Below are 15511 nucleotides of genomic sequence, written 5' to 3' on the forward strand. Positions count from 1 at the left end.
TTTTTTTTTAACTAACTCTGCTGATAATACAGCTGTAGCCTCCAAACTTGCCATCCCTCTGGTCCCTTGATGTGTCTGTCCCTGCTCCAATGAGTGTCACCTCATCTTGACTGTGCCCTGGGGACCTGGTGCTAGGGTGGGAGCAGTCGTGAAGGCTGTGGAGGGAAGGAGCAGAGTTCTTGTCTGCCAGTGCTGTTTGTGTGTCACAGAATCATGGAATCACAGAGTGGTTTGGATTGAAAGGGACCTTAAAGCTCATCTCATTCCAAATGCCCCCACCATGGGCAGGGACACCTTCCACTAGCCCAGGTTGCTCCAAGTCCCATCCAACACTTCCAGGGATGTGGAATCCACAACCTTTGGTCTGTTCCTGGCACAGGTAGGACCAGCTCAGTGCTGTGGTGTAAGCTGGTCAACCAGGGCACCAACACCTTGGTCTCATCTGCTGGCAGCTCTCAGGTCCCTTCAGCTCTGCTGGCATCTTCCCAAAGGTCACCTTGGAGGTGGCTCCTGTTAGCTCCCAATGGAGAGGAGGATGCCCACAGAGGCTGAGCCACAGCCTCTGGCAGCACAGAGCCAGTCTTGGAGGCATTGATGGAAGATTTTCCATCACATGCACACAGCCTGGGAACCCTCACAGCTAAAGGGAAGGGTCAGCGACTCCCATCCCGTTCCCATAATCATCCCCTGCTCTGGTCTCCTTGCTGGGCACAGCAAGGACCTGATCTCTGCTGAAGCTTTCACCCGCCTGAAGAAATAATCTCACTCCATGCTTTCCTCTTTATTTCCCTTGACTAGGTTTGCTTGGTTCATACCCTCTTTAGAGCTGATTTCAATTCCTCGACCTCGTGCCACAAGCGCCACGGGCAAGAGCGTGAACTCTGAAATGCTTTGGTTTTGCTGAAAACATTAAAACCCAAGATTGAGATGATTTTTTCTCTTGAATAGGAGGTGATTGCCCTCCCTCTGGCAGGAGGAGGGGGTGGCTACAGTCCTGTCCCAAGGGAATGAGCATATTGCCTCCTTGCTGAGCCAGAGATCCACTCTGTGCCTAAAAAGGCCTTTCTGATGTGCAGTGGTCTTAACCTGAGATTTGCCTTACACCTAAGTTGGTCAGAAGGCAAGTTTTGGGGGCTACCCATCTGGGACAGACATAGGCTCTCCTGCAGTACTTCCAGCCTCAACTCTGCTCCTCCTGAGTATTCTCCCTTTGGAGCTAAACAGCCAAAAGCAATTTCTTTTACATTTAGGTATTTAATGGAGTGATTTTTTCCTGACAAAAGATTTGTCATTTCCCACCCCATGTCTCTTCCCTCCCCCATCCCTCCCCTTTTCTGAAGCCCATCACAGAGGTATCATTTGTTCCCAGCCATTGGCATCTGGTGGCATCCAGAGGAATAATCCCCAGCACAGGGGAATGGGGAAAGGAGCATGATGGGGAGCTGCAGTCCCTGCAGTGGGGAGGCAAGAGCCAGGTGGGAGTTGTGGCATTCCTCCTCCATCCCTGCCACAGCTCCCAGCATGGGAGAGCAACTGTGGAGCCATCCTGAGCTAGATAGAACCTTGGGGCACTGGGAAGGCTTGTATGCTACTCCCACACAGATCTTTGCCTCATGCCTCAGTTTCCCTGCAGGAAAACAAACTTCTTCCCCCCTCCCTGGGGCCGTGCTGGGTTTGGCACAATAGCAAACCTCCACATTATTATTCCGGGGGTGGAAAGCAGCATTACTCAGAGCCAGGATTGCTAATCACACACTAAATATAGCACTTTCCATCTCCAGAGTACTTTCTGAACTCTAGCTCATGAGCCCTAACCCCCTCTGGAGACAGGGGACAGGGTGGCATCGCTGTGTGGGCAGGATGCTGGGAGAGTGACAGGATGTTCCCCATGGATGCTCCTGCCTGGATGCTCTTCCTGTTGTGATGGAAGGAATGGGAATTTTGTCAGTCCCTCCTGAGCTTGCCCAGGTTGAGGGGGACAGGGGTAGCAGGCTGAGGCCCTGGGGTGGGTGTGCAGTGAGGGACAGGCGCTCGCAGCCTCTCGGTGATGATGGGAAGTGGCTGCTTCTCCCACTCGCCCTGCAAGAGAGTTTGGCACTATGAGATCAAGCCTTGAGTTTCAGCTACTTGGAGACTGTTTTTCTCCCTGCTTGTAAAAATGAAATGAGCTGTAATAGTTGAAGTGCTTTTAGCCCAAACCAGGATGTTTCCTTACGGGGTGTTACTATTATTTGTGTTGCAGGAGCAGCTACACATCCTCTTAGCAGCACAGATATCTGAGGTGCACCATGTTTCACAAACCCACCATGATTAGGATGCTGCTGCCCCAAAAAGTGTTAGCCACCAAATCAGATGAAGGCAACTCAAGCCAGGAAGTCCCACCAGGCCTGAAAAAAAACACCCTCTACCAGGCGTTGGCAGGAATTTGCAGCATTCCAGCATGGAAGTTCTTGTACACTTGCTGGAACAAGAGGGATGCAGCTGCCACGGTGAGGTGCTTTGAGGAAGAGCTGGGGAAGAGCTGTCACAGCCATCAAAGCTCAGGGTGACCACGGCCTGGACAAAACCCCCAGCTCTGTGCATGCATGGAGGCACCTTGTCTTGGGGATGCTCCCTGCAAACAGCAATCTGCCAGGTCCAGGCAGAGCCGAGGGCTGAGCCTGCCGAGCAGGATCTAGCTCAGATGTGACGTGTTGGTCTGGGTCAGTGGCTGGTGGAGATGTGGGCAGGGGCTCTGAGGGTGAAGGGAGGCTCAGCCTGGGCTCAGCTCTGGTTTGGTGATGCTACAGTTTGGCTGCTGGCTGTGTGCTCATGCAGAAATGTCAGCGAGAGGCTGAGCCACAGTGTGAGCAGGAGGAGGGAGGTCTGGAGAGGAGAGGTAGAGCCATGAATCATCAGCAAGATGAAAGTTGAATTTATGTTTTCAGCTGAAATTTCGTGTGATATGTCAAGCGAAATGGGACAGAGGCTGCACCAGCACCAGGAAAACCCTGGAGAAAGTTGGAGAGGGATGGAAAGACTTTCCCAAAGCTCATGGGGAGCGACCAGAGATGGGACAGCATTGCAAGGGAGCACCAACTGGAGAAATGGCTATTCTCCTGTGCCCTCATGGCTTAGGGGAGCAGTTAAGGAAGCTTAGGGTGCCCCTGCTCCAGGGCTCAGCTCCAGCCCTGATCCCATCTGCTGTGGCATCTGCCCTGCTGATATACATCCCAAACCCTGTGCCTGCTTTTCACATAGAGCAGGGGCATTTGGAGTGTCTCAGTAGTTGTGGGTTTCAGTTCTTTTGAGTGGAAATCTGAATATAGAGAATTTACTGGAAGCCCTTGTGGGTTCAGGGACTTGGGGAATGGCACTGTCCCTGCTGCCACTCACAAGTGCTACCTTGAGATTTTGCTTGATAATTAACAGCACTCAGTTCCTTCCAGAAATCGTCAGATTTGGGATCACTGAACTGCAAAAACATGAGCTTAATTAGAAGCTGGTGCTTTTCTCTTGGCAGAAACAGTATGGAATAAATGAGATGTCTCAAAGTCAGGCTCGCTCTGAAACACCAGCAGAGCAGAGGGGCAGCTCAGCTCCTTCGCCCTTGCTGTGATGCTCCTGACCCACTTTGTGCTGGCACTGGCTTTGCTCTGGTTGAGTCCCTTCCTGAGTCCTCTCTCTGAAATCAAGAGAGTTGTCCGGGCCATAATTAAGAAGTTTAATTCATAATTCTGCTGCTGCACTAAACTTCTGCACCACTCCTGTCCCTGCAGTGGAGTTCTGCATGGCCAAGAGGTACCAAGTCTCCAGTTGCAGGGAACAAGAAAAGTTTCTGCCACCTCCAGACTTTGCTAAAGGGGCAGAAAGCTGATGATCATCCCTGCAATCAGCTTGGCATCCTCCTGTGCTGCAGTGGATAGTGCTGGATCCAGGAATAGGGTATCATCTAAGTTTATTACACTGATAAATGGCATTGGGAGCTGATGCCATCAGTAGGTTTAAATCTTCATCATCATCTCTGTCATGACCCTTGTCACTAGGCCCGTTTTTTTTCTTTAAAGATCTCTCAGTCCTTTATCCTCCACATTTTGCTGGATCACTGCGTCTGGAGGCTGCACAGATGCTGTGCGTAATGAGCTCTCTCTGCTGGGACCTGATGTGATTTGCCAAAATCCTAAAAACCACCTCACGTTTCTCCTTGGATCTGGAGCTGGCCCTGCTTTAATGCTCAGCAAAAGCAGCCTCCAAATCACTTTATGCAAATGCAGCTCCTAATTGAATCTGGCTGGGCATATCCACGGTGGGTTCTGGATGGATTGTTTAAGCACCAGGGTGGGCTGGGCTCGGTGTCCTGCTGATGCCAAGGTTCTCCTGGCAGCTCCAGCTTCCTGCCCACATCCCACTGGATTTGGATGTGTCCTCAGCACCAGAGACCTGACCTGTGTGCTTGGCACAGCTCTGCCAAGCTGCTCTTTACCTACAGCTGGGAGTTTTGTTGGGAAGTGAGGCTGTACATACCGGGAACCGGACGGCAGAGGATTTGTTGCAGTGCATGGAGATGGGAGCAAAGCTGTAGAGGGATTTCAGCACATCCCTGTTGAACGTGTTCCAAGGGATGGAGAAGAACTGCTGTGGGACAGAGACCTGTGGGCACATGCAGACCTCCTCGTCGTTAAACCTGGGCAGGAGAAATGCCACACTGAAACACAGCAGTGCTCTCCCCTCTCAGCTCTGGCTGTGACTAATTCCTTCCTTCCTAAAGCTTGACCTGGAATGGCTCTGAAGTCAGTGATGGGCACAAGGAGAGCCTAGAGCAGCCAGCACCTGCAGGGGAGGATTTGAGGCCAGCCTAGTGCCTGTGGGTAGGACACCCTGTGCAAGGTCAGCATCTCCCCCCTCATCCTGGGTGGATGGGCTGCATCCTGCTTCTCTGGCAGGGATGCTTGGTGTCTGCCTTGGGTTATAAGGGAATATTCTGCACTTAAACACTTGGTCACGCACTGACTCTTGCTAAGAAATCCCACCCCAGGACTGCTCTGCCTTCCTGGCTGTTCTCATTACACTGTCATCCTTAAAATCTTGGGTTTGCCTTTTTTTCCAGTGTTGCCAGCCAAGGGTTCTGCAGTGGTCCCTCAGTCCCACTGTGCAGGGAGTTACCTGTTCACGAGGTTGAAGTATCTGTGTAGGTAACCTGGATCCACAGCACTTTTGCACAGCTCCAGCTGTGTCTGGGGGTAGTAGTGCACGTAGTTCACACACATCTCTTCCAGGATGCCAAACCCTCCCTGCAGCACAGACACAAAGGTGATGGCAGCAGGGTCTGCTATGCCCTGCCAGGGATGCATGGGCAGAGAGGCACAAAGCTTACACCTCTATGTGCACACTTATATCTATAGCTATAATCTGTATTTTTATCTATAGCTATAATCTGTATCTATCTATGTAGATGTAGATATACACATCCCTTCAGGTGCATGGGAAGGACAAGCACTCTGCTTGTCTGCCCTTTGTACAAGGACAGACTTCCAGGCTAGACCGTGTGGTTTACATTAAAATGCAGATTTTCTATAATCCCTCTGCTATATTTAGCTCTGTCCCTGTTGATAGTACCTCTGACAGGCTCTTTTTTCTTTTGCTGCCTATGTAAGAAAATAACATGCACTGTCAAAAAATGCCACTTCTCTTTAATTACAATTAATCCCTGGTGGAACAGTTTGTGATGGGAATTAGAGTGACACATGCTACTTTACAATTAGCACCTTAACATCCCTGCTGCAGGCAGCAGAGCCTTGCGAGGTCCCTTCCTGCTCTGTCTCTGGTTTCTGGCTGTGATTCAGCCTGGGTTCATGCAGGTGCCCACTCTGGGAGTGCTCCCAACCCTGGGGTGCAAACACACCTCAGGACCACACAGGCAGATGAGCTATCCCCACTCACCACAGTGGCTCTGCTTCTGTCCTCTGTGTTGTATGTGCAGGTGGTGATGAGTTCATCGCCCTGGAGGGTTCAAACACAGGAAAATTTGGGGAATGGAGAGTGCAACATAGCAGATCTCTGCTCCCCATACCAGCAGCCTGTTTCCCCAGCAGCACTGTCTGTGATGCCACAAGAGTGCTTGCTAAACTTGCATCCCCTGCAGAGATTCCCTGGGGCTGTATCCCACGGATGGTGTTTCCTGCTTTCCTCGCTTTTTAACAATTTCTGCAGGGCTGAAACACCTAAAAAAATGCACTCAGGCAACAGTTTGAGGTGCCAAATCTGTTCCCAACTTGATGGCACAAGTCCTTCCCTCCACAGTCAGTGCTGAGGACTGTGAGGACACCCTAGGGTATAACCCCGGGTATGGTTTCAATGGGTGCTGAGTGTTTTGAGCAGCCTCATGGGGCACAGCAGCTCCTGTAGGTGCCCTGAGCTTTGCAGCCAGGTTCTTCCTCACCTAAAAGGCCCCAGGGGCATGTTCCACCTCTGTTTTACCACCTTCTCCCACCACTGATGCCAAATCTCTTCCTCTTCTTCTACCAAGCAAGGAAAGGGGGCACCTCCATGGTTCATCCTCACCCCCTGAGGAGCCTCCTTCTGCTAGACGAAGCCCAGCTAAATGAAGTGCTTAATTTAGTTCCCAGCACGGTTTGGCTGCCCACACACCAGTTTTGTGCCATATGAGATGGGCCCTGGTGTCCCCAAGGCACCTGTGTGGGGGTGGCAGATATGACCCAGGGACCACAGGGAGTGTGTCCTCCTGCAGCCCCCCAGGAGGTCCTGAGAGGGGATGGGGTGATGGAAGGAGACAAGGGGGTCAGGGTGTGCTGTTTGGAAACTGCCACGTTTTCTGGTGCAACTCACTGGAAAAACTGCAACCACCTCCTTCAGCATGCGGATCTCCTGGAAGAGAAGGAAAGGGGTCACATCAGGGCAATGCCATGGCTCTGTGCCCAGGGCAGTGGCACGTGTGACATGCAGCCAGGACCCCCCTGCCCATGCAGCTCTCTATACCTGGAAGTGAGGGCTGTAGTGCCTGTCAGAGTTCACGACCTGCCTCTCTCTCCCATCCCTGGACAGCACTGTCACTACTTTTCTTCCTGCCAGGTGAGTGTGGAGCTGGGAGGCGAAGATGCGGATGCCAGCAGCAGGCAGAGCCTGGGGGAAGGACAACTCAAACCCCTGTGCCCAACCCCATCCCTCTTCCCTCCCCTCCCCTTGCTGTGTGCTGGGGACCAGCTGTCCCTGGCTGGCTCTCACATGGGGATTTATGGGCTCCCTGTACCCTTGTGCAGCGTGTCAGTGGGCTCCTTGCAGAGGGACAGACTCACAATTCACTGCCAAACTAAGGCTCTAAGTCAGCAGGAGCAGCTGAGTCGGATGTTGTTTGCTTCCCTGCATTCCTTAGCAATGGCACAAATGATTCCTTTTGGCTAGGCCCTATGAAAACATCCTTGAGAGCAAGGTGGGCATTTTGGAACCGTCTTTGAGAGAGCTCTTGGCAAGCTCCTTGAAAGCAGAAGCCAATTTTCCCATCCCTGTGGGGGAAAGCACCACCAGGACACAGCCAGATCGGCAGTAAGTTTTATGGGAATGGTACCCCAGGGAGCTGGAGCAGATGGCTCCCCAGGAGAGCTGCTTCGAAGGGGATTCAGCACATCCCAACCAGCTGCTCTCTGTTTGTTGTACACAGCAGATTTTTTCTTTTCAGCATAACCTCATGGTAAGTTTAAAACTGGGAATTTGGAGCCTGGAGCTCAGTGCTGCCTGGAACTTGGGGAAAAGCCGTGTTGAACCTTTCTTCTCCAAGGTGAAGCCAGGGCAGAGAGGACAGGCACTCACCAGCTGGGTGCATTTGTCAGTGCAATAGCCTGTGAGGACAAAAGCATCCTCGCCTGGGGGAATGGCCATCACTGGTGTGTAGACCAAGCCCAGCTCCATGATTCCAGCGTCGTAGCGTCTCAGTGTGGCTGTGTAGTAGAGGCGAATCCCTGAGGAGTCACGGCGACCTGGCCAGGGAGAGGACAAGGACAAGTCACCTCAGGGACAAGGTCAGGTGTGAAAAACGATGCTGTGCCGCAGTGGAGAGATGCACATCAGCATCACAGCTTTCTTCATCTGTATGGTTCTTGCTGTTTAAAATCCTAGACACTTTCCTGCAAGTCTTTACTGAGGGTCCCAGACACATTCCTAGTTCCCTACAGAGGTCACCAACCTGAGGTTGAATTGCTCCTAGGAGAGAAAGGTAAGCAGTGTCTTTGGAGAGCCCAAAGCAGAAGGACATAGCATGAGCTGCTTTGGAGAACTCCCTCAGAGATATAGCTCACTGCGCCTTCTTTAGCATCCAGAAATCTAAGGCCATGCAAGCAAAGCACAAGGGCAGGGTCAGTAGGTCAGAAGAGGTTCAGGCTGGCTTTGACCTCCCTGTTTCCGGGCTGGAGCCCACCCAGGGATAAGAATAACAGGGGAGACACTATTGGTTAACATGCAAAAGCAGATAAATTATGAAAGACTTGAGCTCCGTATTTATAGATGTGTTTCTTCTCAACTTGCCGAATGTGCTATGATTGATCTACAGTACATATGCTCTGGTTTCCTAAAAATATACTTGGGTAGTCAAGAAGCTACTTGTTTTTATGTTAATGAAGAAACTGGTTGTTTGGAATCCTTTTTTTTTTCCCCCAATGTGTCTCCTGACAATGTTATCGAAGCAGGAGTACAGTAAAACAACATCCACATCTCCCCCCCCCATCCCCCCCAGGCTGCTGCTGTCTCTCTGGTGACTTGGCACACTGCTGCTCTTGCTCTGAGCTCAGACCCACCACCACCACCTTGAACAGATGTTGGAGGGACACCCTGAGACAGCCCAACCAAATACTGGTGTTGCCTTGGATCTCATCCCTGCAGAAGCTCTGTAGGGGCAGATTTCTGCCTGCAGGCTCAGTCAGACTCCTTTCCTGAGCATCCCTCCTCACCCAGGGTGTGCACAAGGATGGAGTCCACCTTACAGTGAGGATGACTTTGCTGAGACCAGAAAAGCAGCAGTATGGTGGGAATTCAATGTATTCTTCCTGCTAGGACAGATCTGGGAGCATCAGGTCTCCAGAAAATCGCAAAGAGGGCTATGATTTTGGGCAGAGCCCTCCCCAGCTGGCAATCGCTCTCTGGCATTTCCCCAGCCCTCTTGCCACAGCCTCTCTGGGGAGTCACTGGGCATCACTCTGCACCCCCCTCACCTTTGAACACCAGGGGATTGTGGTAATGGATCTCAAGGCGCAAATATCTGGAGGAGCCTGGGCCACCAAAGGCAAGACCTGCTTCTTCAGGGTAGTAGAAAGCCTGAAAGCAGAGGGAGAATGTTACAGGAGCAGTGGGGTGGCTTTTCTGGGGACAAGGCTGAAAAGCCTAAGGCAAATATCTGTCCATAATCTAACCCCTAATGTGTGCTGAGGGCCATGACTTGAGCTGTTGGTTGTGCTTGGTGAGCACATCTCACACCCACCTGTGCTCCCATGGCCCAGGCTGCCAGCACATGCCTGCAGTAGTTGAGCCTGTCTGGCTTCATCTTGGAGTCACAGGGCCCATTGTAGTGGGGGAAGCTGTCGAACTCAGCAGCACACTGGAAGACTTCCATGTGGTGGACCAGAGCCTCGTTGCCTGCTGTGATCACTGGCTCATACTGCAAAGCAGATCCAAGAGTCAGGACACACCGAGACTGTTTTCTGAGAGTCCATCCCTGGGACTACTGTCTTGTAGGCTCTGCGAGGAGCCAAGCCAGGTATGTCTGCTACCTGTAACTGAATGGGAGACAGTTCTGCCCTGTGGTGGGGAGGGAAGCTTGTTCTGGACATGAGGCACCAAGGGCCAAGAGCTTTCACTTTAGATTTTGGCTCCCAAGGGGAGTTATGCCAGAACTAAGCACCTGGGTGCTTCAAAGGGGAACTGACATAGTATTAGTGCCCAAGGAGCATTCAGGGCAGTTGTGGAAACATTTGGTTTCTTGGTTGGCTTTGGGACCAACCCAGAGCACATCAGAACACACAGAGAAACATCTCATCCCTTCACCAGCAACAAACACATCTGATCAGCAGAAGACCTTGGTCTGGTTCATGATGTTTGAGTCCTTTACTAGCTTTGCAGGGCTGAGGTGACCCTGGGGACATTACTTTTTCCTAAAAGGGGTCCTGGTCATGTTGCAGGAGCTCTGCCTGCAGCTATGAGGTTTTATTTTTAACAGCTGCTCGGGGCATGGGGAGGGGGATTTGGGGTAGAAAGAGTGCCTTAAACAAGTCTGAGGAATGGCTCTGGCTAGAAGTGCCAGCTGTAGAAATGATCTGCAGCAGCCGGAAGGTATCAGGAGTTACACACTTTTTACTTACACACAGATGATTCACTTCACACCATCTGTTGGAGAGAAAATCCTCCTTCTGATCTTTCCTTTGCAGCGCCGTTTCTCCCCATAAATCACTGAGCACTCGCTTCGGCTCGTGTATCAAGTTTTCCCTCTCCCCCTTGTGTGGCTTTGACTCTGGAAGTGCCATTTCACCTGCTGAGCCACCTCCGTGTCTGCCAGGGTGATGATCTCCCAGGAGCTCATCCTTTCCTTGGCACTAGTTTGCCAGCAGGTTTCTGCCTCTCCTTTGAGGGAGGTGACCCAAGCACCTGCAACATGTCTGGGTAATGCAGACAAGTTGCATTTATGTCTTTAACTCTTTTTTTTTTTGTAGTATGCTTAATTTTTAGAAGCTAGTTCACATCCTGGCTCACTCTGCCCTGCTCTTGCACAGCCCCGTTCGTTTGTTTCTCATGTGGATACAATCCTGTGTGCCATAATCCTACAGGTCTGTCCTTGATGGCTACAGCTCTGCCTTCTGCAGGGGGTCAGCTCTGAGTCTGCGCTGGTGGAGACAGCAACTGGCAACCTCCTGCTGAGAAACTTCTGATTTGGGGTTCCCTAGGAGACGTAAGGATGCTTCTAGCTGGTGGGAGATGTTTTGATACCATGCTGGGGAAAATATCTGAGTCTGAAAACCTCCCTTGACAGGGCAGGGAAGAGATGGACTTGGCAGGATGGATGAATGTGAACATGATTGCTGATCTGCCCTGGGGAAAGCAGCCCTCCTCTGCCTCTTACCATGATAATGTGGTGTTTGGGGAAGCCTTCTGGGAGCTCTGCCATGTAACACCAGTAGGTTGTCTCCTGGCTGGGAATGACAACATCTGGAGCTGTTATCTCCATGGTCTTCATGTTGCTGGGCAGTTGAGGAATGGTGATGTTGGGCTTTAGCAGCTGCACCCTCTGCAGTCCTCCGTGGATGGCAGAGATGTTGATGGCTTGGAGGGAATGCACTGGTTTCTCCAGGATCCCGTAGATAAGGTGGACAGTGCCATCCTGAACAGAGAGCAAAGTATAGCAGGTAGTTTTGCATGCAGGAACATGAGCTGCATGGGCTATTAGCACCAGTGTTGGTGGCATGAAGCCAGGAATAGGTCTTTTGACTCATCCCCAAATGAGAAACCACCCTGACTGCATCCGTAGCTCACTTTGCTATGCTGTCCCAGCAAGATTATAGATTTCAGGGCATTTCTTTGGCTGAAGTGGTCACAGAGGTTTCCCTACCAGTTGGGAGAGTCTGAAAAGTTTTCCCCAGCTGGCATCAGTTCCATAAGGGTAACATCCTCTCTGCTCCTTCAGAACCCCTTATCCCTCCTGAGCTCCAGGCTGGGACAATCACATTGATTCAGAGCTCATCCCACCCTGCAGCCCAGCCCCAGAACTTCTCCTTGAAATCCTCTTTCTCCCAGTTTCTGTTGTGATGTGGTACCACAAGAAGCTCTGCTGAAAGTCTACTGCAAGCAAAGAAGGTACAACTGAATGCAGAGAGCTCTGGACAGGAGATAAGGGCAAAATGAAAAAGAGAATAATCTTTTCTTGCAGGATCAGAGAATAAAGACCTGCAAGTCTTTTCCTGGTTCACACACATTTTTTTTTCCTCCAGGGCTCTCTCAGTGTTTTGGCAGACAGTAGATGTTTCTCACCACAAGACAAGCTTTTGAAAGCCAGCAACAAAAACTCAAGGACACTCTGTGCCCACGTTGGCTCTAAAATATCCTGCCCACAAAGACTTTCATCTGAGATGAGCCTTGCACTGATTCCTGCCTGCACCTGGGGTCCATGGCTGAGACCATGAAGCTGTTGAATATCTCCACTGGGAAAGTTTCCCCCAAATCCCATCTCACAGTGCAGTGATGAACCAGACCCAGAGAGATGTCACTGAGCCACACACAAGAGCACTGAGATGGGTCTAGTTGCTGTCCCTTCACTCTGGCTCCTGCCTCAACCCTCCTCTGCCTCCTGTTGATACACCAATCCCTCTTTGTAACACTCCCAACAGTTGGCTCCAGACTGCAAACCAGAGTGATGCAGAAGGTATTTATATAGACCTAACACATGCTGAACAGGAGCCGATGATGCAAACGAGCTAAAATCTACACTTTATAGAGGTTTATGAAGGGTTGTAAATAGATTGTGCCAAACATTACTCATGTCCCAGGACTGACATCTGTAGCTCACTTCCTTTCTGCCTTAGCACAGACACCTGATGCTCTCTCCAAATCCAGGTATGACTATGCAGGTTGGTGTCCCAGGGCTGGGACAGGACTGGGGGGGTGCTCTAGTGGAGTGTACCTCAATAAGGTAGTCCTTGGGGTCACAGGTGCTGAAGGCTCTTCTGAAGAGGAGGTAGAGCCCCTCAGGAGCCTTCCGAGCCCCAAGGAGCTGATAGTCCTGCTGTGAATCCATGTGGAGCTGCCCCTGGGCATCACTCCAGGCATCCTGTGGGAGGAAAAATACACTGCTCAGCCATGAGGTACCTTCAGAGGTACCTGAGGTCCTTCTTCTGCCCGTCCTCCTCATCCCAACGGTGGAGAGACCCTGTGTTTTGGTTGCCCCATGCCCTCTCCAACATCCCCTGGGCAGAGCTGTGCTGGCACAGCCCCTGCAACAAGGTCCTTGGTGCTCAGCACAGACAGACCTGTGAAATACCTGACCCAGCACTAATAGTCTGCAGAAAGGACCTTTACAAGTTGAGATGTGATTGGGAAAAGGATGCAGGGGGAGGAGAACCCACAGGGACATGCGAAGGTGTTGCATTGGTCTGTGCTGTGTTTTGGGTATGTTTAGCTGGGGGGACTTTTGGAGGGGGATGATGTGCCCTCCAAGACCCTTTCCACAAACAAGCTTCTCTCAATTTAAGATCACACCCTTGCTGGGCTGCAGTGTCAGTGCTAGAAATTGCTGTTCCTCTTCAAAATCCTTAATTTGTTGCAGCCAGACTGTTCTAGCAGCCCAACACATCCTCCCAAAAACTGCTCCTTGCTGAGGATGGTGGCAAAGCCACACTGAGAAGCAAAGCAGTAGGTTACTCCTGTGCTTCAGGATTTGAAGGTTTGGAGTATAAAATCCTGCAATAATTTGGATTTGAGCAGTGTTGTTGCCTTGATCATTTCTTTCACCCATTGATATCTTTTGTTTACTGAGAAAAGGCACCCAAGAAGTACCTTGCTGTATGTTCACAAGTGCCACTGGTCCTCTTATCTTGGAGGAAAAAACCAGAAGCGAAAGAATAAAGCAACTTGGCATCATTTCAGCCAGAAGTATAGAGTCATATTTCGAGAACATATTGTCCTTAGAGGGGGAGAGTAAAATCAGCTACATGGAGCTCGCATGACATTTGTTTTCATAGGAATATGGTGTGCAAATTAATCTCTTAGTATATGGGGGGTTAAGCAAATTTGGATCTTTTTAACAGCTGACATACTTATCCAGAAGAAAGGATGCTGGGAGAGAGAAAACCAGGACTGGAGAGATTTATTGAAAGCTCCATGCAGGATGCTGTTCAGCACCAAGTGAAAGAGCAAACCCCAATGCTGCTCGGTGTTTCGGTGAGAACATGAAGGCAGGTTAGAAATGAACTTTTCCTTAACATGATGCTGTGAAATACTGTAGCATTCAGGCTACCACAGATCCTGAATGGCTGGTAATTAGCAGGAAAACAGTGCAGATAATAAGCCCTTCTTTTCATGCTTTCATTACGCTGCAGATCACATTGCTGCTGATTGCGAAAGAATGTGTTTTATGGTTAATTTGAAGTAAGCAAAGAGGTAAAATTTAACTTACTGGAAAGCCTCACATAGGGAAAAAATGGGAGTTGCTTGCTGCAGCCAAGCACAATCACAATAAGCCTAACGTGGTGGTCTGAGGATGGGACTGGAGAGCCTCAGGGTGGAAAGACAACCCAAACAAGAACCCGGACGAACAGACTGTGTCGGAGAGGATGGAGATTTGCAGCAGCAATATCAAACAGCACAATTAGAAATTAGTTTCTCCCTCCCTATTTGCTACCACCAAGTGTTTGCATATCACTCAAATACATTTGCATGTTTAATTTCTGACAGCACCCCAGGTTGTCCTGTTAGCCTGTTGATCCCTGCGGTGGTGTCGGACACGAGACACTGATGGGTTCTCGGTGCTGGCAAGAGCAGATTCTGTGGCTGATGACTTTTGCCCTGTCTCAAAGTCATTAGTGGGAGCTGTAGTTAATTATTAACGTGGCTGACAGTAGCACATTAGTGAACCAAGGTGTTGATGCATCCTCTGTATGTGTGTGAGCTGGTCAGTACAATCACCCATTGCAGCTCTTTGCAGCTAAACACAGCAGAGACATCCAGGTTTTGGTTTCACTCAGCATTGCTGATATGCTGCTGTATTTATTCTTTTTTTTTAATTTAATTCCTTCATCAAACTCATCACATGGACCTGATCTGTGCATTCCTCTGGGATAGAAATCCCCAAGACCTTTCTGATCCCCTTCCACCTGAGCAGTGAGACCACTCCAGCGTGCACCATGCCCTGGACCAGCCCCACTCTATCAAACCAGGAGTCAGATTCACCTGCAGGGATTGAATCTCAAAAGCAGAGAGGGAGCCTCAAAACAGCCATGCAAACATACAGATGACTCACCCCAAAATAGGAGTTGTGCCCATCACTCCAGAGCACAGCCAGGTCTGCGTTCTCGAACTCGCCCCGGTCTGACATCCCAAAGAGGAGCCCAAACCGCAGGTCCTTGATGAGGAGCTGGAAATGCACAGCTTGCTCGGGATAGCTGACATTCCAGGAAAGCTCGAGAGAGGCCCCTTGGAGGGAAAAGCATTCCCACGGGGTACTGAGCCCTGCAGAGCCACCACCAAGATGACCAGGAACACCGCGATCATGGTGAAGTACATGGATGCCATTTCCCGCAGCTTGAAGCTGGGGCAGGAGCAGGGTTTGCTCCCCGAGGTCTGCATGCTGCCAGGACAGCACCCCGTGCCTGGCCTTGCCCATTTATGCACTGGCCCTCCTGGGCAAGCTGGGTAAGTGATAGTCTTTAATTGCATTTGGTTGTTGGGAAATTGGACTGTTATATTGACCCCCCCACCCCCAGCTCCTGGCCAAACACTTGTCATTCTCTGCCTCCCCTTAATTGGCTCTAATTGCACATGGACATTA

The 15511-nt window shown here is 50.7% G+C and overlaps 1 protein-coding gene across 1 annotated transcript; it reads right to left on the reverse strand.

Annotated features, from left to right (window-relative positions):
* Positions 1 to 1944: 1944 nt before the first annotated feature.
* On the reverse strand, positions 1945 to 15309 carry DBH (dopamine beta-hydroxylase (dopamine beta-monooxygenase)). The gene is given in 13 exon segments (XM_009080044.1): positions 1945 to 2079; positions 4504 to 4663; positions 5143 to 5270; positions 5920 to 5979; positions 6826 to 6864; positions 6976 to 7119; positions 7804 to 7970; positions 9198 to 9300; positions 9464 to 9640; positions 11096 to 11353; positions 12650 to 12796; positions 14984 to 15150; positions 15153 to 15309. Coding segments are annotated over 13 exon segments (1842 nt in total).
* Positions 15310 to 15511: the final 202 nt, after the last annotated feature.

This window comes from Acanthisitta chloris, unplaced genomic scaffold (genome assembly GCF_000695815.1).
Source record: "Acanthisitta chloris isolate BGI_N310 unplaced genomic scaffold, ASM69581v1 scaffold2068, whole genome shotgun sequence".
NCBI lineage: Eukaryota > Metazoa > Chordata > Aves > Passeriformes > Acanthisittidae > Acanthisitta > Acanthisitta chloris.